Genomic DNA, 18,612 nt, shown 5'->3' with positions numbered 1-18,612 from the left:
CCAGAATTCTTTTATGCAAAGGACAAGTCGTCATCCCAATATAGTTTTTGCCACATGCACATGTAAGGATATAAACTACATATGTGGTCTTACAAGTTATTGTCTGTTCTATATTGAATGTTTTTCCTTGTGGATCCTTTAAGGATTTCAGAGATGAACCTACTGTACATGCCTTGCACAATAAACATTTAGTGAAGCCTTTTTGTTGAGAAGTCAACCAGTCATTCTTCTTCTTCATCTTAAAATGACTGTTCACTAGTTTGTCTTGCAATGAAGGCGGTTTTCTAAAGGTGACCAAGGGATGTTAACTCATTTGGTCACCGATGTCTGGATCTTTTTTGATGATGTTCCAATATTTGTTTAGGATCCTTCTTACGTTCTGACTCTCTTTGCTGTATGTCATAATCATTCTGATTGGTTCAGGTTTGGATGATGATTTCATTAGTTTTTTATCAATCAGAGTTTGTGTTCTACTCAGTTGTCTAGCTTTCAGTTCTCCTTTTTTGACATCAGCATAGTTGTATCCTCGTTTGAGGAATCTTTTCGTGGTCTCCTTGTATTTTTGATTCATTTCATCTGGATTCGAGCAATTTCTTTTCATACGTACGAATTCACCATAAGGTATACTCTTTTTTAAGGTTGTAAGATGGAAACTTTCACCATGTAGGATACTATTGGTTGCAGTACTCTTTCTATGAACAGTGGTTTCCAATTGTCCTTTTTCTATGTATACCTTTGTGTCTAAGAACACTACTTCTTTTTCATTGATCACTGATGTAAATTTCAACCCCAGATCATTGGTGTTCAGTTTGATTAGATACTCAGTAAATTCGATTTCTGTACCGTTCCAGATCAAGAATAAATCGTCTATAAAACGTAACCAAATTACTATTTTTGACGTGTACTGATCATTTTCTTCATTCCAGGCTATTGTTCTTTCCCAGTAGCCCATTGCAAGATTAGCGTAGCTGGGAGAAAATGCCACGCCCATGGTGGTTCCACATTTTTGGATGTAATACGTTTTATTAAAAAGAAAGACTTTGTTGTTGAGACATAGTTCCGTCATATCTTTAATCATTTGCCAATGTTGGAACTCTTCCAATGGTTTTTGTTTGAGGAAGTAGTCCATGGCAGTAAGTCCCATTTCGTGAGTTATAGATGTATACAAGGAGACTACATCGATAGTTGCCAATTTGTATCCATTGACCCAGGCAATGTTCATCAGGTTCCGTAAGAAGTCTCCTGTATCTTTAAGATACGATGTTAATGTGGGGACAATGGGTGCCAGAAAAGAGTCTACATAAATGGAAAGATTCTCATATAATGAACCACAACTTGCAATTATGGGTCTGCCCGGTGGTCTCCTTAAAGTTTTGTGTACTTTTGGCAGAAAGTACATAGTGGGCATCACAGGATCTTCGTTGGTCAAGAATTGCACTTCCTGATTAGTCAAGAGTCCCTTATTTTCCCATTCGGTCAACTTGAGATTTAATTCAGCTATTAATTCATTGATCGGATTCTTTTTCAATCTCTCATAGCATATATAGCAATTGGACGTGTGCAGACAATCATTTTTTTTTGGTGAAGGATATATATATATATATATATATATACATACATTTGTGTGTGTGTGTTTGTGTCTGTGTGTGTGTGTGTGTGTTTATATAAATATATATCACCTACTGGCAAGTCCAGTAGGTAGTTATAGTTAGGACCATTTTTTCCTCATAGACAAAGCATGTTTTGTTTTGCTAATAACTTTTGCAGCATTTGATTAAGCGTCACAAAATTTTCAAAACTAGTTTGTGAGGGCCAAAAAAAGGAACGGTCCCTAAACACTTTTACCCATGCAATGACTATTGGGTTTTTGCAGTTATCAGACACGACTAGAGACTGAACCGAATTACACCAAATTTTGCAGAAAAGTAGCTCTTGGTCTAGAAAGAGCCTTTTTTGTAATTTTGTGTAAAGCTGTTCAGTAGTTTGGGAGTTATTAAAGAAAGGAGTATTTGCGTATTTAGGGATCCGAGGATCCGGGGGCAAAAGCAGGGCCCTGATTGGCTGGCCGCAACTGGGACCTGGGGAGAAAACATGAATACAAACTCACATAAGGGGTCAGGATAGATATATCTTGACCCCATCGGAAACATAGAGGGGTCTCAGAGGGACCCCATAGGCAAAAAACTGCCCTAATATATTTGGGGGGCTGAACCGTAGATCCACCACGGTGCTTAGGGCAGCCCCCAGTGTAACTCCACTGAGGATCCGTAGATCCGCAGCCCAATGGGAAAAAAACTACCCACACCAAACACCTACAGAGTGAGGTTGGCTCTATGTTGGGTGGTTGGCCGTAGGGCCTGGCCACATATTTTGGTACTTACTATTATAAGTATAAGTACATTATATTGTGGGAAATGATATTTTTACACAATATGTTTTACCACTATATTGTGCAATTGTTCCAACATAACACACTCAAAGGGTTCGCCTCCCATGAGTCAGAACTCCACCCCTTCCACAATAGTAATAAATTATGAACATCCGCCTATAAATTGTGCAGTTTACAAGACAGATATGCAAAGGAAAAGAAAGCAGAACAAAGCGGTAAGAAATTGATAATTGATAAAAAAGAAAATTACAAAATCTTTAAAAAATTCGAGAGAACACAAAATACAATCCATAAATCAGACTTCTATTAACTATTAACACAAAACCAACAAGCACTGAAGTCATAAGTGATGTCATGTGCGATGTCAAAAGTAATGTCAATGATGTCACTTCTGATGTCATGTGTGATGTCAAACACAGAAGGGGAGGGTGGTGCGAGTTATGGTTGAAGAATTGATGTCAATGGTGATGTCATAGATGCTGTTATCAACGTTGTCACTTATACCGTTGTCAATATTTCTATGGTACAAACCTTTCTTGGAAGCGATATGAGTACTGTAGGTGCATGTAAGAAACAATTACCGAGTGTGTGCAAGAAGTCATGACTGAGTAAAATGCAAGTTATAACTAGCTGTAAATGAACTGTGCGTCTCCCTGTACTGGAATCAATGGTTGATAAAACATAGTTAGAGAGTAGCCATTTGTCTAAATGTAAACATCTAATCTTCTGTTTATCCTTTGGTTCCCTCACTCTCTCCTATCCGCTCCAGCTGATATCTACCGTCCAGTTCTCATGTCTGTTCTGGACAGTGATGGGTCACCAGGCTACATCAACGCAGTCTTTGTGGACGTGAGTCTCATCATATTTTAAGTGGAGTTTTTAATATTAGGAAATATGATCTTGTTAATACAGATATGGCTGTGTAGTTTCAGATCATGGCAGTCAAGACATTATTTAAATGAAAATAAAACTGTAAGTATAGTCATAATGCAGAATGAAGAATGAACACCTCTTTGACAAAGCTGCCTTGATTTCATATGGTGCTGCTTATTTTGAGCCAGTGGTTGCATGTGGGGCCACACAGTACTGATTTTTAGGGTCCAGCACGTATAGTCCTTTATCAGACTTTGACCCTGAGCAAGAGAGAGAAAAACACAAAAGAGGAAATAGTGAGAACGAGAAATACGGCAAAACTGTGACAAAGGGAGCAAGGAGTGAAAAAGAAGCTGCAATAGTGAAAGAACGAGGCAGGAAGTGTCCGGTGGAAGATTAGCGAGGTGTACGGTGCAATCAAGACTACACAGCCTTGGAAAATTGTCAGGTCTGCTTAAGATGACAGAAAATATGTCTGTCTTAGGCCGGGGACTACTAGTTGTTATGGGGCTTTGACCACTTATTTGGTAATAATGGCAGCTTTTCATTGTATTTCCTGAATGAAGATGCATTGGTGATCCAAGCCTCAGGTACCATGCAATCGTTTACTCTTTGTTGTACCGTCTTTGCTCCTACCGCTGGCTCTGCAATCACAGTGGAGGCTGGCGTTAAGAGGCAGATAAAGTGTAGAACTAAGAAATGCATTAAACTGAATGTAAAACACATATCAAGCCACAAAACAATAGTGCACTATATAAAAAGGGGCGAGTGGTTACAAAATATGTAAGAGGAGGACGTGGTGCACGAGAGAAGGGGATCTGGAGCGCTGGGGAACAGGAGATCTGCTCAGAGGGGACACATTGGAACGTTGTTGGATGCACGCATTGCTTTCGGCAATTTCTTTTCAAGACAAAGTGAAAGTTCCACCTCTTCTCTCTTGATTGTTTTCTCCTTTTTCTACTGCAGTCGTACGACGTAGATCACTTCATCGTGACCCAGTTACCACTGAGTGAGACCCTGGCTGATTTCTGGAGTCTAGTTTGGGATTATAGGTGCACTGCTGTCGTGATGATGAACAGAATTGAAGACCTCGACGAGGTGAGTGCTGGGAGATGAGGTCTTTATTGAAATTGAACGTTTGTACCGTGCCACACGGGGGTCTATCGAGAGCTAAGACACTTCAGTGGGGAGTGTGCACAATCTAAATGTTGGGATGGGTAGAATCCATGCTACATTTTCAGAATGACCACTTAGATGCACTGAGGCAGATTCTCAAAAGTATTTGTGTTCGCAAATATATGTTACAGGGGGAAAATGGCAGGATTTACGAGTGCAATGTATTCACAAAAAATTTGGAACGTTATTTTGGATTTCTGAATATCTATAAACATGTCCGATTATGGTAATTCAGATGCTTCTCAAACCCATTCCCTCCTTGAAGATGATTGGAGATTGGATCTTACCAATGGTTAGAGAAAATCCCTTACCTATGTGAGAAAAGGAAATATAACACTCTCCGACTGCGTGGGGGTGGCCACTTTGGTCAAATAGATACACCTGTAACAAAAATGCAATTTACAAAACATTACCAAGAGTCCATCTGGAGACCTGTGAGTGTGCAGCTCTCAAGGGATAGTCTTGTAAAGATTTGTGAATTCCTCAGAACTGGGCGAGGAAATCTGTGAAGGTTCGTTTGCATGTTTAGGTCATGTGTCTGGCCAGAAAATCTGGTACAGAGCCATTGTGAAGAGAATTAGACAGCAGTGGTGAAATGGATTATTTTGAATAAGACCCATAGATCATGTCAACAGAGCACGGAGTCACAAAGGTATCTCCATAGCCATGATCAACTGAGGTGAGCGATGATGGAGTCGCAAAGGTATCTCCATAGCCATGATCAACTGAGGTGAGAGATGATGGAGTCGCAAAGTTATCTACATAGCCATGATCAATTGAGGTGTATCCTAAAAAAGTGTAAACTCATGTTTCCTAGTCAGAAAATCTGAATTTATACTGGTAACCAGATGTATCCAAATGTATCACAGCAGAAACATTTTCCTTCTTGATGATCACAGGCCACAAGTTAGCTCTCCTCTAAGCCCCTCCTCTGTACTTCGCGCTAACCAAGATGCGTCTGAGGAGGGATGATCAAATCTGAAACACCTCAATGAATGGTGATTAAAATGAAGGGAGGTTTTGTATAATGATTACAGGCTACAAGTGGGTGTTATGAGTCTGAGGTCCTTCCTTGCCGGTGATTTTATGATGACAGTGAGTAGGACATGCCTTGATATCATAGGTCATAGATTCCAGAGTGTGGGAAGGGAGTCTCATCATTGGGGAGGCTGGATATGGAGCGTCACCCACTCGAGGTACAAGACAGGGACATTTTTTTCTGGCTCTGCATTGGGGTCAGAATTGGGTGCCTCGATTTATGGACAATCAGCTATGGGGAATCAAGCAGAAAATAAGTGACAAATGACTGTGTGCCCAGCTCTTACACTTTGCTTCTTGTGATCTACTAGTTTGTACCCTGTTCAAGAATGGATAATTTGACTAAAGTAATTTTTTTGTCCTCTGTACAGACATATCCTCACTTTTGGCCTGATAATGGAGAGGTCGCTTATGGTCCCTTCCAGGTGAAGCTGAAAACTGAACTTTCAAGGACTGGCTTCACTGCAAGGACACTATGTCTAAAGAAGGTCGAGCAGGTAAGACATCTTAGTGCACAACGTGAGACGCCAGGCTTTAAGCCGACGTTGCACACAGCCTTTTCTTGTCATTTTGGAACCATTGGTCTCAGTTCGAAAGATCTAACCCTCCAATGAACTCTCACTCGTCCATCCTCCCCAGTGAGTTACACTATCATATTCCTTCTTTTTATGATGATGAACGTGGACCACAAACAGGACTGTTAAAGTGATGGTTGCACTCGGCGCGCATTGTCCAGAATACACCCACAGTACAGGTCTCTTGTAATTCAGCAGGCAGACCAAACTGAGATGTAAATGTAAATGTATTGCGACTTATATAGCGCACGTATCACCCGAAGGCATCAAGGCGCTTGCTTAGGGAACCCGTCCTGGTATTCCCCTGTGAGATACCCCAGCAGGGTATCCACAAGGTGAAAGCCAGGCATCCCGCCGCGAGGGGCCGTAGTGGAGATTAAGCAAGCTATTGCCCAGAGTCGCAGAGTGTGACCCCGTGAGTCGAGTAGGCACCGGAGCGAGAATTGTCGAGTCCGTGGAATTTTTGAGCCCGAGACCCGCCGAGGCGGGGAATCGAACCCTGGTCCACGGCCGATCTCAGCTTCCGGGTCTGCCGCCTCTAACCACTGAGCCACGCTTCTCCACAGATGCAGTCTGTGGATTTAATTGATTGATCAGGGTTTCTTTAAGGAGACGGCTAGGCCCAGCAACATGGAGAAAACTCCCTGCTATATCTTTCCTGATACACTTCTTTCATCACACCTCCACACCTGGCGATAAAGGAGACATTTTGGTCTCCATGCAGTCTATAATCCATGGATGACATATTAGAGACTATAAAAGAGAGGCCAGGGGCTGGAGATACATGCAGAGAAAGTTTGATACATGAAGGCTGCTGCTCAGCTGTGTGAGAAAGTAAACACCCTGTGGTCGGGTTAACTATTCCTGCAGTGAAGGAAATAAAGTCAGACAGTGGAAAGACAAACATGAAGAAGGTAGGTAACATGAAAAGTAAAGCCCAGTAAAGAGACTCTCTGCCCACCAGGATGGAGGAGTTGGAGGATAAGGAATGGGCACCAAAGGTATATGTCACATCCCAAGTGCAGTATCCACATCAACAGACTAACATCTCCCTACAGACAGACCTGAAAGCCATGGCGAACATCATGATTGTTGGTCTGTATGTGTTGTTATACATGTATGTATATTGTATTGCTGTGCCTTGAACCGGATCAAAAGGCAACAGAGTGCTGTACAGGGTCAAAGCAAGCATACAGTGAGTGATGGGAGGAGTAATTGGGTTGCGGATGATTCATAAATCGTGATGTAGAGCTCTTTAACGAGGTGAGTCTTCAACACTTTCCTAAAAGCAAAATTGGGGCAGTACTGATGGATACAGAAATATTGTTCCAGTTCCTAGGTACATAGATGGAAGAGGCCCACTGCATTGTTTTTTTTTATATATACCGTGTTTTTTTATTATTTAAAATTCTGAGTCTGCATTCTGCAGCTGCAGGTGTGCCAAGAACATACAGAAATGCTAAGCTTGTCTGCAAGATAAGTGCGGTGCTAGTTATGATGGCTTTGTAAATCATGCAGCTGGTGCAGGACAGCAATGGAGTTCCATCAGAATGGGTGTTGTTGGAAAATGGCCCTTTCTGCAGGATCATCCTCAAACATTTTGTCTTCATCTGCCTGTTGTGAGAAGTAAATCATACCCTTGGCCCAGGCTAGCATGCTAGTCATGGTGGCCAGCCACCAAAGACCAGTTTATCTCAACCTTAAAGAAGTATGCCTCACAGATTTTCTTGTAGCAGTCCTCTAACCCCAGATACCCTGTTGATTGCTGACACTAGTCACTGTAAGAACACGTCAGCCATAATTGCTTGCATGTTCCACTTTTAAGAATTAGACACTCAACCTTGTAGTAGACATATGGACAACTTAAGGGTGAATTAAAAATAGAGTACCTTCCTGTCAGCCTGCCACAAAATTGAGGGTGACCACACAAAAAATAAATGTTCTAACAGTATCAATATCAGTATCAACAATATTTCCTGTGCTTCGCATTGAATATTTGCTTAATAAACTATCAGAAGCCAAACCTTTTCTAAACTTGATATGTGATTGTGTTAACTCCAGAATATCACCACTTCCCTGTTTGTATGACAACCAATGTGTCACTTCAGTTCTGTTGCATGCCTTTTGGATTGTCCAACATCTTTTCCTCAGATTAATATGCAATCTTTTAAGAGGTGTGAGTGGAGCGCGTATTCCAAGACAACTTGTTACTTTTTGAAAAATATTGTTTGGAAAAGGTTTTGTGTATACTTATTGAAGCAGGTGCCATGGTATTTAGAAGAAATGTGAGTTTTAGTAGGAACACGTTGAGTACCATAGTCCCCTTGTTTACAGTCAATTAATTTCTCCTCTTCCTACCCTGGTTAACGCTATTACCCACGCTAGACCTCCAGATGATGAGTTAAAGTCCTGTGTGAGAATATGTAATGATACCCAAATTCAGGCAGAATTTTACCAGTCAAACAGTTCATCTCAGAGACTTAATTAACAAGAACAGTATATTTTCAGAGCCTTTGTGCAATAGGAGTGTGAAAGCCACTTCTCTACAACCTTTAATGAAACTCATGAATTTACCTGTGGCATCGAACTGGGGGCTATGCTCTTTCAAACTGATGGTAAGAAATAACTTACTTTTGGATTTGCATCAGGGTTTCTAAGAAAATCAAACCAATCTAAACCAGTGATGGAAAAAGATTTTTCTGATTTCTGTGTGGGCAGTGAACACATTTTTCTCTTCTGTCTAGGGTAGAGAGGTTTGTTTTTTAAGGGATCAAAGTTCATTAGTTACTGTCCTCAATAGCACAGCTATCAATACACCACAAGAAATGTATATTAAGCACCAAGGTATTAGAGTACCAAATTAATGTTCAATTCATCATAAGTGCAAAGAATGAGAGAGTGGATTTCCACTAAAAATTACTGTCTTCTTTTAACGAAGACCTATCAGAGTATGGGGGTGAAGAGTGTTTTCTCTGGTGTTATTGCTAAGGATCTGTCATTATATGTGTCTCATAAACAATAGAGTAATGCAGTGGGTGATGACGACTCCCCAAAATAAGTAATGAAGTACAGCATTGATAGATGACCTAAGGAGAAGACTCTTCCTGTTAACATCAGATCATTCTGGAAAGTGTCACTGGAATTATCAGTAGTGAAGGGCATTATGTTTAGAGGCTACAGTGTGTTCATCTTCTAACTATTAGATATAAATTTATTGGCATTATTGATGCTGATCACAGTCACTAAATAGTAGGTTGGTGGCCCACCATGGATAAAGGCATTAAAATAAAAGTTAATTGTTGTGTTCAATGTAAAAGTGGCGACAAGCACAGCAGAGCATGGCCACCCCATTTAATTTCAGTGGGTGTCCCAGACAAACAAGCTATAGTTTTCCTGGGACCTTTACATAAAATACCTAAACAGAAATGTGCTGTTGTCTTGGTAGACTATTTCTCTATAGGCGTGGAAGTTATATTTTTAACAGACCCTGATACCAACATTGTCATTGAATCCCCCACTAATGTTTTTTGTTTTGCAATGGTTTCCGATAATGGGGTCCAACTCGCATCCAACTCACATCTGATAAAGGGATAACCTATGTTAACAGTAGTCATATCAAACATCTAAGGCCATTAAGTCATAACCCTCAGTCAATTAGAAATTTGAATGGGTCAATCATGATTTCTGAATGTGTTCAGTGATGGACAGCATGCAGAAAACCCAAAGTTCAGCCTGTGAAATCGATGCCATGAGATTACAGAAACACAACGCATTCTGTCACTGGCAACTCTTCATTTTATTTCATAGTAGGTGGTCTGCCAGTTTTGATCGATACTCTGAGGGGATAGGGCTGTAGTGGGATATGGTGAATGAGATGGGCTCATAATATTTTGTCTAGCCAGTTTACTTTGAAGATATGGTATAATGCTCTTAAGTCCACTGGTTCGAGAAAGATTGCAGTGGGTGAGCACCTACATGTGAAATGTCTTGCCAATATTTTGAAAGGTAGTTGAAGTTCAGTTCTGGAGTTGTGATCATGGAGGTTAGTGACAGTGTTGTCAAGGCGGGATAAAAGTGGTGTCATACAAGCAAAGTGGTACATATTCTTTCTAATGGGTGAGGTGCTGATTTTGCTACTGTGATTCCGCTGAAACTTAGACATCAGAAATGCCAAAAAAGTGAACTTGTTATGCAAAAGACCATCCTAGCTTAAGGACAGTGGAAATGATATGACTGAGCCTGTCCCTTTTGATGCAGTTCATGTTATGTGTTTTGTTATTCTATCCCTTTTATTTGTACTATTATTAATGTAGTCACTGATTTTATCACTTAAAATGTGTTCTTTGATGTTGTGTGAGAAGCAACATATATTATGCAATTCATGCTGCGTTTTAGCGCAAGACCTGCTTGTATGAATGTGAGTATTGCCCCCTGACCATATGGTTGGAGTGTGGACAAGGAGGTCCTCCAACTTTGTGTGAAGGAAGGTGCTGGGAGCTGGAAGTGAATAAAAAGATCATTCTTCAATCTATCTGTGTTGCTTCCATTTGCTACAACACATAGCCACATTCATAAAGTTTTCATGGCCCTTTGAAGCTCAGATACAATGTTTCAGGATCGCAGAGTAGATCTTGCAAGTTGACGGTGTGTTGTAGTTAGATTTTTCACTCTTCTCTGCCTAAATATTAATCACTTATTTTATCACCATAAACAATTTGTTGGTAGGTCTACCTATTATACAACAAAAGTGTCTCAGGTATGTTTTGTCTGGTTTAATCTAAAGTGGATTTTATAGTGTGCAGAACATCTATTAGGTTTATACATTTGAGCAAGTGACCATCTTGTCAGGCAAAAGAGATACAAGATAAATGGGAGGTCTAGGGCGCTTGACATGGAAAAACAGGCAACTACTTCAATTCATATTCATCCTTGATTTAGCAATTCTGTAATTTTGCAAACGTTACCCTTAAAACAAGCAAGTGTAGGCATGTTTAAATAATTACACAAGAAATACAGTATTTGCATAATGCTTCACTTGTAAGTTGTAGAGTGAATAAGAACTGGATTTTTTTTACAGGAATGTTTTATCATAAGTTAATATTAATATATGTTTTATAATTAATAAAATATATTTTTCATTATTAGTATGTGGGTTTATTTAAGTATATGTGTTTTCTTCTCTCTTTATTTGTTAAATGCATTGGAATGGCCAGTCCGGCTTCCATATCTAGTCTCAACACTCACTGTTTATGCGCCTTGATAAGTTCTTCTTTACTGCCACCTTAACAAGATCCCTCCTATTTCCTTTAAAGAACACTGTTTCTGAGATGGAGGTGAAGTTATGGCAACTGGACAATTGGCCCATGCAGCAACTCCAGCCGAAGAGCCCAGAAACCATCTTAAGCATGCTGGGAGAGGTTGGGCAGTGCCGGGGTGATGACTGCCATGTTCTTGTCACATGCTGGTGAGTACAGATGTGTAATGACCTCAATGAGGGATTAAGACTCCGACCTTGAAAGCTGAGGGATCCTACCATTCTGTTGTCCTTTTTAGGTCGAGCCTAGGCAGCGCACATGCACTGTCTGCAAGACCTGTTGTATTCAACAAAACCACTTTATTCCTGCTTGCTGCTTATCATTGGTTTACTCTTGCGCCGCTCTTCTTTGCTGTCTACTAAATCGTTCACAGAGCCGATACCTAACTTCCATCGAGGCTATAGAGCACCGACCTAGCACAGTCTACTTACACTTACTTTCTTCTTCAGTTGTTTTAGAGAACTTCTTTTATTTTAAAAGGTTGCTTTACCCCATAGCTGCTTGTGCCCTCCCACCACACTCAGACACAAATGGAGCATTTCTCTTAATCAGATGGCCGCCACACAAATGCTGTGCACTGAACTCTTCGCACTCACAGAGTGAGCTGCTTTGTAAACAATCCCCTGTGAACCTTGCCTCACTTTCTGTCCAGATTCAATTGATTATACAACCTTTTTATAATACATTATAAAAATAATTATTTTCTTACTTTAATGTGACTTATTTCTCTTCATTCCAAAACAACTCCTTACAGTTTCCAACCTTAATACGGGGTGGTTTACTATTCCCCTGCATCCTCTGACATTCTTGCGTGAAGGTAGTCCTATTCTGAAATGGCACTGACTTATCTGTAAGTAATAATAGTAATAATAAATCTTTATTGTTTGATTACTTATAATCTTACAGAATAACATATACATCTACTATAATGTAAAAAACACTAAAATAAGGTAAAAAGAATGCAGCATCAACTTCTAAGCCAGTTACATACAGTAAATATGACAACATTTTAAAACAGATTCAAACTGCGCAAAAGTTTTCATAATTATAATCTTCCCAGTTTCGCTTTTACTCTCAATAAAAACTTTACAAAAGCAGAATTCATACTTATGTTGTTAGAATGCAGACACTTTATCAGAGCTTGCCTAGATGTCCTTATTCCTCACGTATTAAAACATGTTTTAAGTATAGTTTTTCTTTCGATCTGAAGTTCAGGACAAATACATAGCAAATGGACAATGTTCTCCTCGCCGGTTTTGCACAATCTGCATACTGTAGGCACCTCCATTTTCATCCAAGGGAGAAGATGACTAAGTCCAGGAAGTACATCAAATCTTGCTTTAATAAAAATGTGCTTATTTTTTACTGACCATGGTATTTCCAAATAGACTTGTACCTGCTTTTTTGTAAATCCGTTTATTATTGGCCATGCATGTTTTCTTTTTGCAATTATATCTTTATCTTGTACGAGCAACAGCTGATTTGTTGTTCGGTTAATTACCTTTTTGAATGATGCCGTGTTTATTGTATTGTTCCAAATTGGCATAACAGGAAATTCTTCTAATGCCATTTTAAGATAATTCCAGGCTTGTGATTTCGTATTGTTATTTATTTCTTGCCATAATAACTGAGACAACAGGTTGTCGTGGTCATTTTTTATCCTATTTCATGTTTTAATAAATTGGCCCTTTCTTGCGTATAGCTGGTTATTTAGGCCAAACTCCAATCTTATTTGAGCGGTGATGCATTATTTGGAAGGTAAAAAAGGAATTTAAAAGTTTTTGAGACTGCATTATTCATTGTTGCAGTATCTTTCCCAGTTAATGCCTCACTACCGTATGTGAGTACGGGGAGGAGTTTTCCCGCTATAATCTTTAAAAGGGGACAATAAGTGAGATTTCCAAGTGATTTCTGCAGTATCCTGAAAGCTGCCATCAGAGCATTTGCCTTCCTTTGTGTGTCGAATTTTTGTGGGCGATAATTTCCTTTTTCATCGAATAATACTCCCAGATACCTGTATACTTCAACTTGTTCTAATTGGGTATTCTCCATATACCACTTGTGTTTGTGTTATCATCTTACATTTCTAGTGATCACCATAATTTTAGTCTTGGTTCCATTCATCACCATTCCATTTTCTTTTGAATATGTAAATATTCGGTTTATTAGGTGTTGTAATCCCACTTTTGTTTAGCTTAAGAGGATGGCATCATCTGAATATAGCAGATTAGAAATTTGTTTGCAGGCTAATTTCGGTGGATGTGCGTTTATTTCATCCAGGGACACCGTTAAATCTGCTAGAAATAAATTAAAAAGCAGGGGGGCCAGTATTCATCCCTGTTTAAGGCCTACTGTTGTTGGTATTTCCTTTGTTAGTGTGTGGCCGTCCCCCATCCTCACTCTGACCCATGTTTTGCTATACAAAAGTTGAATCAGTTTTAGCAATTGATCTGGAATATTCTTTTGCTTTAGTTTTTTCCATAGGAGGCTTCTTTGGATACAATCGAAAGCAGATCTAAAATCTACAAAACATAAGTACAACGGCTGCTTAGTTCTAATCGATTTATCAATTAAAAGTGATAAAGCTAAGATGTTTGTTATTGTTCCGAGTCCCTTAATACAGCCGGGCTGTTTTGGAGGTAATACATTATTATCTATTGCCCATTCAGTAAGATTGGTGAGCAAGTTCCCCGCAAACAATTTAGCATCTGTGTCTTGTAAGGTAATGAGCCTCTAATTTTCAGGGAGTGCCCAGTTTCCTTTTTTATAGATAGGCGAAATTAACGACCCTCTCCATGATTCAGGTATTGCGCCTGTCCGTACTATTTCTTCAAAAACTTCTGCAAGGTATTGTGACCATAAATCCGGATTTTCTTTGTAGAGGGCAAACGGAATTCCATTCGGTCCTGTGTCCCATCTTTTTGTTTCCTAATTAATTTAGTTAATTGAGTTTTTGATATATCAATTTGACCATCAATATCATACTTTGGTATGTTTGTTCTGATCTGGGTCTCCTCCTTTATATTTAATTTTTCTTTTGGATCAGAATTTAGATGTTTTTCAAGGAATCTAACCCATTCTTGCTCTGATAACGTTGATGACACCACCAATTTGTTTGGTCGCACTACGCCGTTTATGGTTTTCCAAAATTCCCTTGAATTTGCTTGGTTGCTTGCAAAGAACAGTTTTGACCAAAAAACGTGCTTAGCTTGATTTCTTTTATTCCATATCAATTTCCTCAAATTTTGATTTAAGTTTTTTAGATTAGTTGTTAATTCGTCGTTATCTGTGAAGTTTGTAATTTGTCTTCTTAACTTGTTACGGGTTCTTTTCAGTTTTTTTATTATATAAGGAAGATTAATATATGGTTTCCTTTCCTCTCGTTGCTTAGTTTGGTTCTTCTTAATTACAGGTATAGGTACCTGAGGTTTAATCAATTTACAAGTAAAGTTTACCCATTGTTCAATTGGTGACACCAAACTGTTATCATTAAAGCAATCTTTGATGAGCTTCTGCACCAGTTCATTCATCTTCTCTCTGCTGTGTACAGTCCGGATAAGTTTCCTGAACTTATCTGTACGTAAATTAATTGCCCACTCCCATTTTGGAAAAACGTTTTTCCCCCAAAACCTAATGGTAATGCGACTTAACTACTTGCTCTAGATGGCGGTCACTTTGAAACTGTGTCGGGAAGTGTCAATGTTTTCTGCTTAACTAGTACGTGGTAAGTAAAGAGAACAAAACTACAGAAAAGAACTTTCGAGGAGGTTTTACTGTGAATTTATTACTGCTCTGCATAGTTTTACTTCGGATCTGAAGAGGAGCCATTTTCAGTCGGGGCATCAACTCCACATGGGCACTTGTGAGTGGAGGGCAGCGCAGAGATGTCGAGAGTGGTTGGAAGTACTGGTGAGTGTCTGTTTCTACTCTCCGAGCTCAGTGGGCTGCTATCGGGGCTTTTCGGGCTCCTTGGGGGAATCTGCCGGATGTGGATGGTCTGGTTTCCTTTCTGTTGCCTAGTTTTTCTAATTCCCGCCCTGTGGTGCGTCCTTCTTTTCCTCTCTGGGATCTTCCCTTGGTTTTGAGGGTTCTTGTTGCCGCTCCCTTTGAACCTTTGGAGGAGGTAGATATGAAGTTTGTCACCTTGAAGGTTGTTTTTTTGGTGGCTATCACTTCTGTTCGTCGCCTGGGGGAGCTGGGTGCTTTGATGGCTCGGGTGCCTTTACTGTCCTTTTCTGCTGACGGGGTGGTTCTTCGTTTGGATTCCTCCTTCGTTCCTAAGGTTTCCTCCCAATTCCATCGCTCTCAGGAGCTGGTCCTGCCTGCTTTGCTTTCGGCTCCGGTTGACGGGGTCGACCTCCCTTGGTCCTTGCTGGATGTTTGCCGGGCTTTGCGGATTTATTTGGATCGGACCCGGGATTTTCGGCTTTCTGACTCCCTGTTTGTTTCTTTTGGTGCTGTCTCCAGGGGTTGCCGTGCTTCTTCTTCTTCCATTGGGCGTTGGTTGAAGCAGGTTATTGTTCTGGCCTATTCCCTTTTGCATTCCCCTCCCCCGGCTGGGGTTCAGGGGCGTTCTACTAGGGGATGGCTGCTTCCTGGGCAGAGGTCCGTGGGGTGACCCTTTCTGAAATTTGTAGGGCCGCTACTTGGGCTTCTGCTAATACCTTTGTTAGGCATTACCGTATCCAGAATGTTCTAGGGAATGACACTTACTTTGTTTTGGGGGTTCTTCGGGCTGTGTGTTCCTGATTCCCCTTGTTTTCCTTTGTGCTGTGCTATTGTTTTCAATAAATTGCTGCGTTTTGCTGTTCTGCTGTGTCCTGGTGGTTTGTTGTTTGATGATGGCCGGTTGCTGCTTGGGTATTCTCACTGTTTATTTTATGAAGGGGACGAGGACAGAAAGGACCTGGGGGTAATGTCCTATTACTTACCGGTAATCTTCATTACTCTGGGTCCCGTTGTCCTCGTCCCCTTCATTACATCCCTCCCTCCCTCCCGGGCTTTCCGGCCCTCATCTTGGGCTTGGTGGTTCAGGAGGCATGCTGGGTACTGTACCCTTATGTACTCCCTATAGGGAGAGGGAGGGGCGTACCAGCATTCCTGCTTTTCTTTTTTCTGTCGTTGAGATGGTTAATCTCACTGTTTATTTATGAAGGGGATGAGGACAACGGGACCCGGAGTAATGAAGATTACCGGTAAGTAATAGGACATTACGCTGCTCCAGTAACATACGGATGTTTAGAGACAGCACATATTCCGTCGAAATGGCCACAAAATTCACACTGACATGCAGTTTTACTGATGATGGGTTTCAGCAAATACTTATCATTTCCACACCACCAAGTAAAGTTTCTTCATTTGTTTGGAATCTATGAAAATCTTTGTATCTATCACCTTTCAGAATTACACAAAAATGTATTTCATTTGTGCTAACTGCTGATTTATTTTGAAATATTTGCACATTTTATTTACAGGTATTTCAATGTTGTAGTATGTTAGAAAGAAAACAACATCCCATCGCCTTTCCTTTGCTACCTCCCCATACCCCAATAGGATTGTCAGATAGTTCACTTTGAAAAAAATGCTCTCACTTTGCAGTTATAGAAAAGTAGACACCAATCATCATGTTAAAAGACTAAGCAGCAATTTGTCAGAACCCAACGCCTGCACTTTCCGTCTGTCTTTGAATGAACTGCCAATGTTCCCTGATAAAAATACACATTTAAAGGCATTGTTATTGCTGGTACACCTTCCGAACTCCAGCATAGTTATTCTGGGGGTGCTGTAGCACCACCTGTGCCCCTACCTACAGTGATTATGCTCAAAGCTAAAATAAATCGAAGAAAAAAGATTAAAACTAGGTATCAAAATTATTCATCAAAGCTCTCTGAGTTGAGGCCCCAGTGGCTAGAATCTGCTCTATATGGCCACAAGCCTTGTGCAGCAGGCTTTGCGACCAGAACGACAGAGCACAGTGCCTGGTCAAATGCCAGACCTTTCATCCAAAACCAACTGCTCTCAGGTGTGAACAGTTAGCGCTTCCAATGTGAATTTGGAGGATTGAGTTTAAGATGAGGCCAATTGATGTGGAGGTGACATAGACCTTATGTAGGGAGGGACAGAGGCTATAAATTGCAGTCAAGTGCTGTAGCAGAGCAACATCCACGCACAAGCAATCGGGTATCTAGTTGACATGGATGCAAAGCATGGTATAGAGTGCTTTGGTACAGAGTAGGTGCAAGTACGGACAGCCAGGTGACGGGCATAGCTGAAGGACGTGGTTGGGCACAGGGACACACAATACATCCAGATCACACTTTAAAAAAAAAAAGGAAAGGCCTTTCACAGCTGGTTCTGGAAACATGCAGTATGTTCTTACTTTAGATGTGGACTAAATATTTTATTCAAAAATACATTTAAGGAACTGCTGAAATGAATTATTGTAATTTATGGTTATGAAGTAAAACTTTAAAACCCACTAATACTGTGCATTTCTGGTATACAATCATAACTTCATCGTCCTACCTCTATCCCCAATCGCCTCTCCTCCTTCACCACAAATGTTAATACTGCAAAGAATAAAGTAAAAATGTGTGCATTTAAAGCTAAAGCAGGATCATATACTCAGTAGCACGGACACGGAAAGTGCAATGAAAAGAGTATGTTAAATCTATCTAATACTTAAGGGGATCTTTGCACTGAAAACTGTCAAGGTATCCATCACTGAATATATTGTAATACTCAGATTTAGATGAGATCACCCAGGGTTTGCCTCAATTGGTGACACAGGCCATGCTCTGTAAAAGAACGATGGCATCTTAAGATGAGAGACCAAGTTATGTTTGCCTGGAGGCGAAATGATCATATTGTCCACGTAGATTAGCATCCAATGACTTGCAATAAAGACTCCTCCACCACTGATTTGATGAGAAGCACCAGGAGCTAAAACAGAGTGAATAGTAGACTAGATAATTCCTCAACGAGATGAGATAAATAAATCTGCAATGAGAAGATAGGAATTATCAATGCAGCTTCCATTACAGCCATCCTTGCCATGCAGTGTAACTGCAATAAGATGTTACTGAGAAGATGAACGGCTTCTAGCTTGAGGTCTGAACAGTCCCTTTTATCAAAAGAAGTTAGTTGCTCACTAATTCTTCTTACAAAAGGAGATGGTGGGTGGGGGCCCCATCATGACCAGTACCAGCAGTGTTAGTGCTTTTCTTTATGCATATTCGAGAACCAT

The 18,612-nt window shown here is 40.4% G+C and overlaps 1 protein-coding gene across 1 annotated transcript in view; it reads left to right on the top strand.

Moving 5' to 3' along the window:
• The window catches only part of LOC144819257 (receptor-type tyrosine-protein phosphatase mu-like), a 643,238-nt gene that overhangs the window by 595,426 nt on the left and 29,200 nt on the right, over positions 1–18,612 (top strand). Inside the window, exons 19-22 of the mRNA XM_078677226.1 lie at positions 3,159–3,238; positions 4,229–4,360; positions 5,848–5,973; positions 11,364–11,515. Of these exons, the coding sequence (XP_078533352.1) occupies positions 3,159–3,238; positions 4,229–4,360; positions 5,848–5,973; positions 11,364–11,515 (490 nt within the window). The remainder of the gene's footprint in view (positions 1–3,158; positions 3,239–4,228; positions 4,361–5,847; positions 5,974–11,363; positions 11,516–18,612) is intronic.

Source organism: Lissotriton helveticus, chromosome 2_1 (genome assembly GCF_964261635.1).
Source record: "Lissotriton helveticus chromosome 2_1, aLisHel1.1, whole genome shotgun sequence".
In the NCBI taxonomy this organism is placed as follows: Eukaryota; Metazoa; Chordata; class Amphibia; order Caudata; family Salamandridae; genus Lissotriton; species Lissotriton helveticus.
The sequence above is the reverse complement of the archived record's forward strand: the minus strand, read 5'-3'. Positions and strand labels throughout refer to the sequence as shown.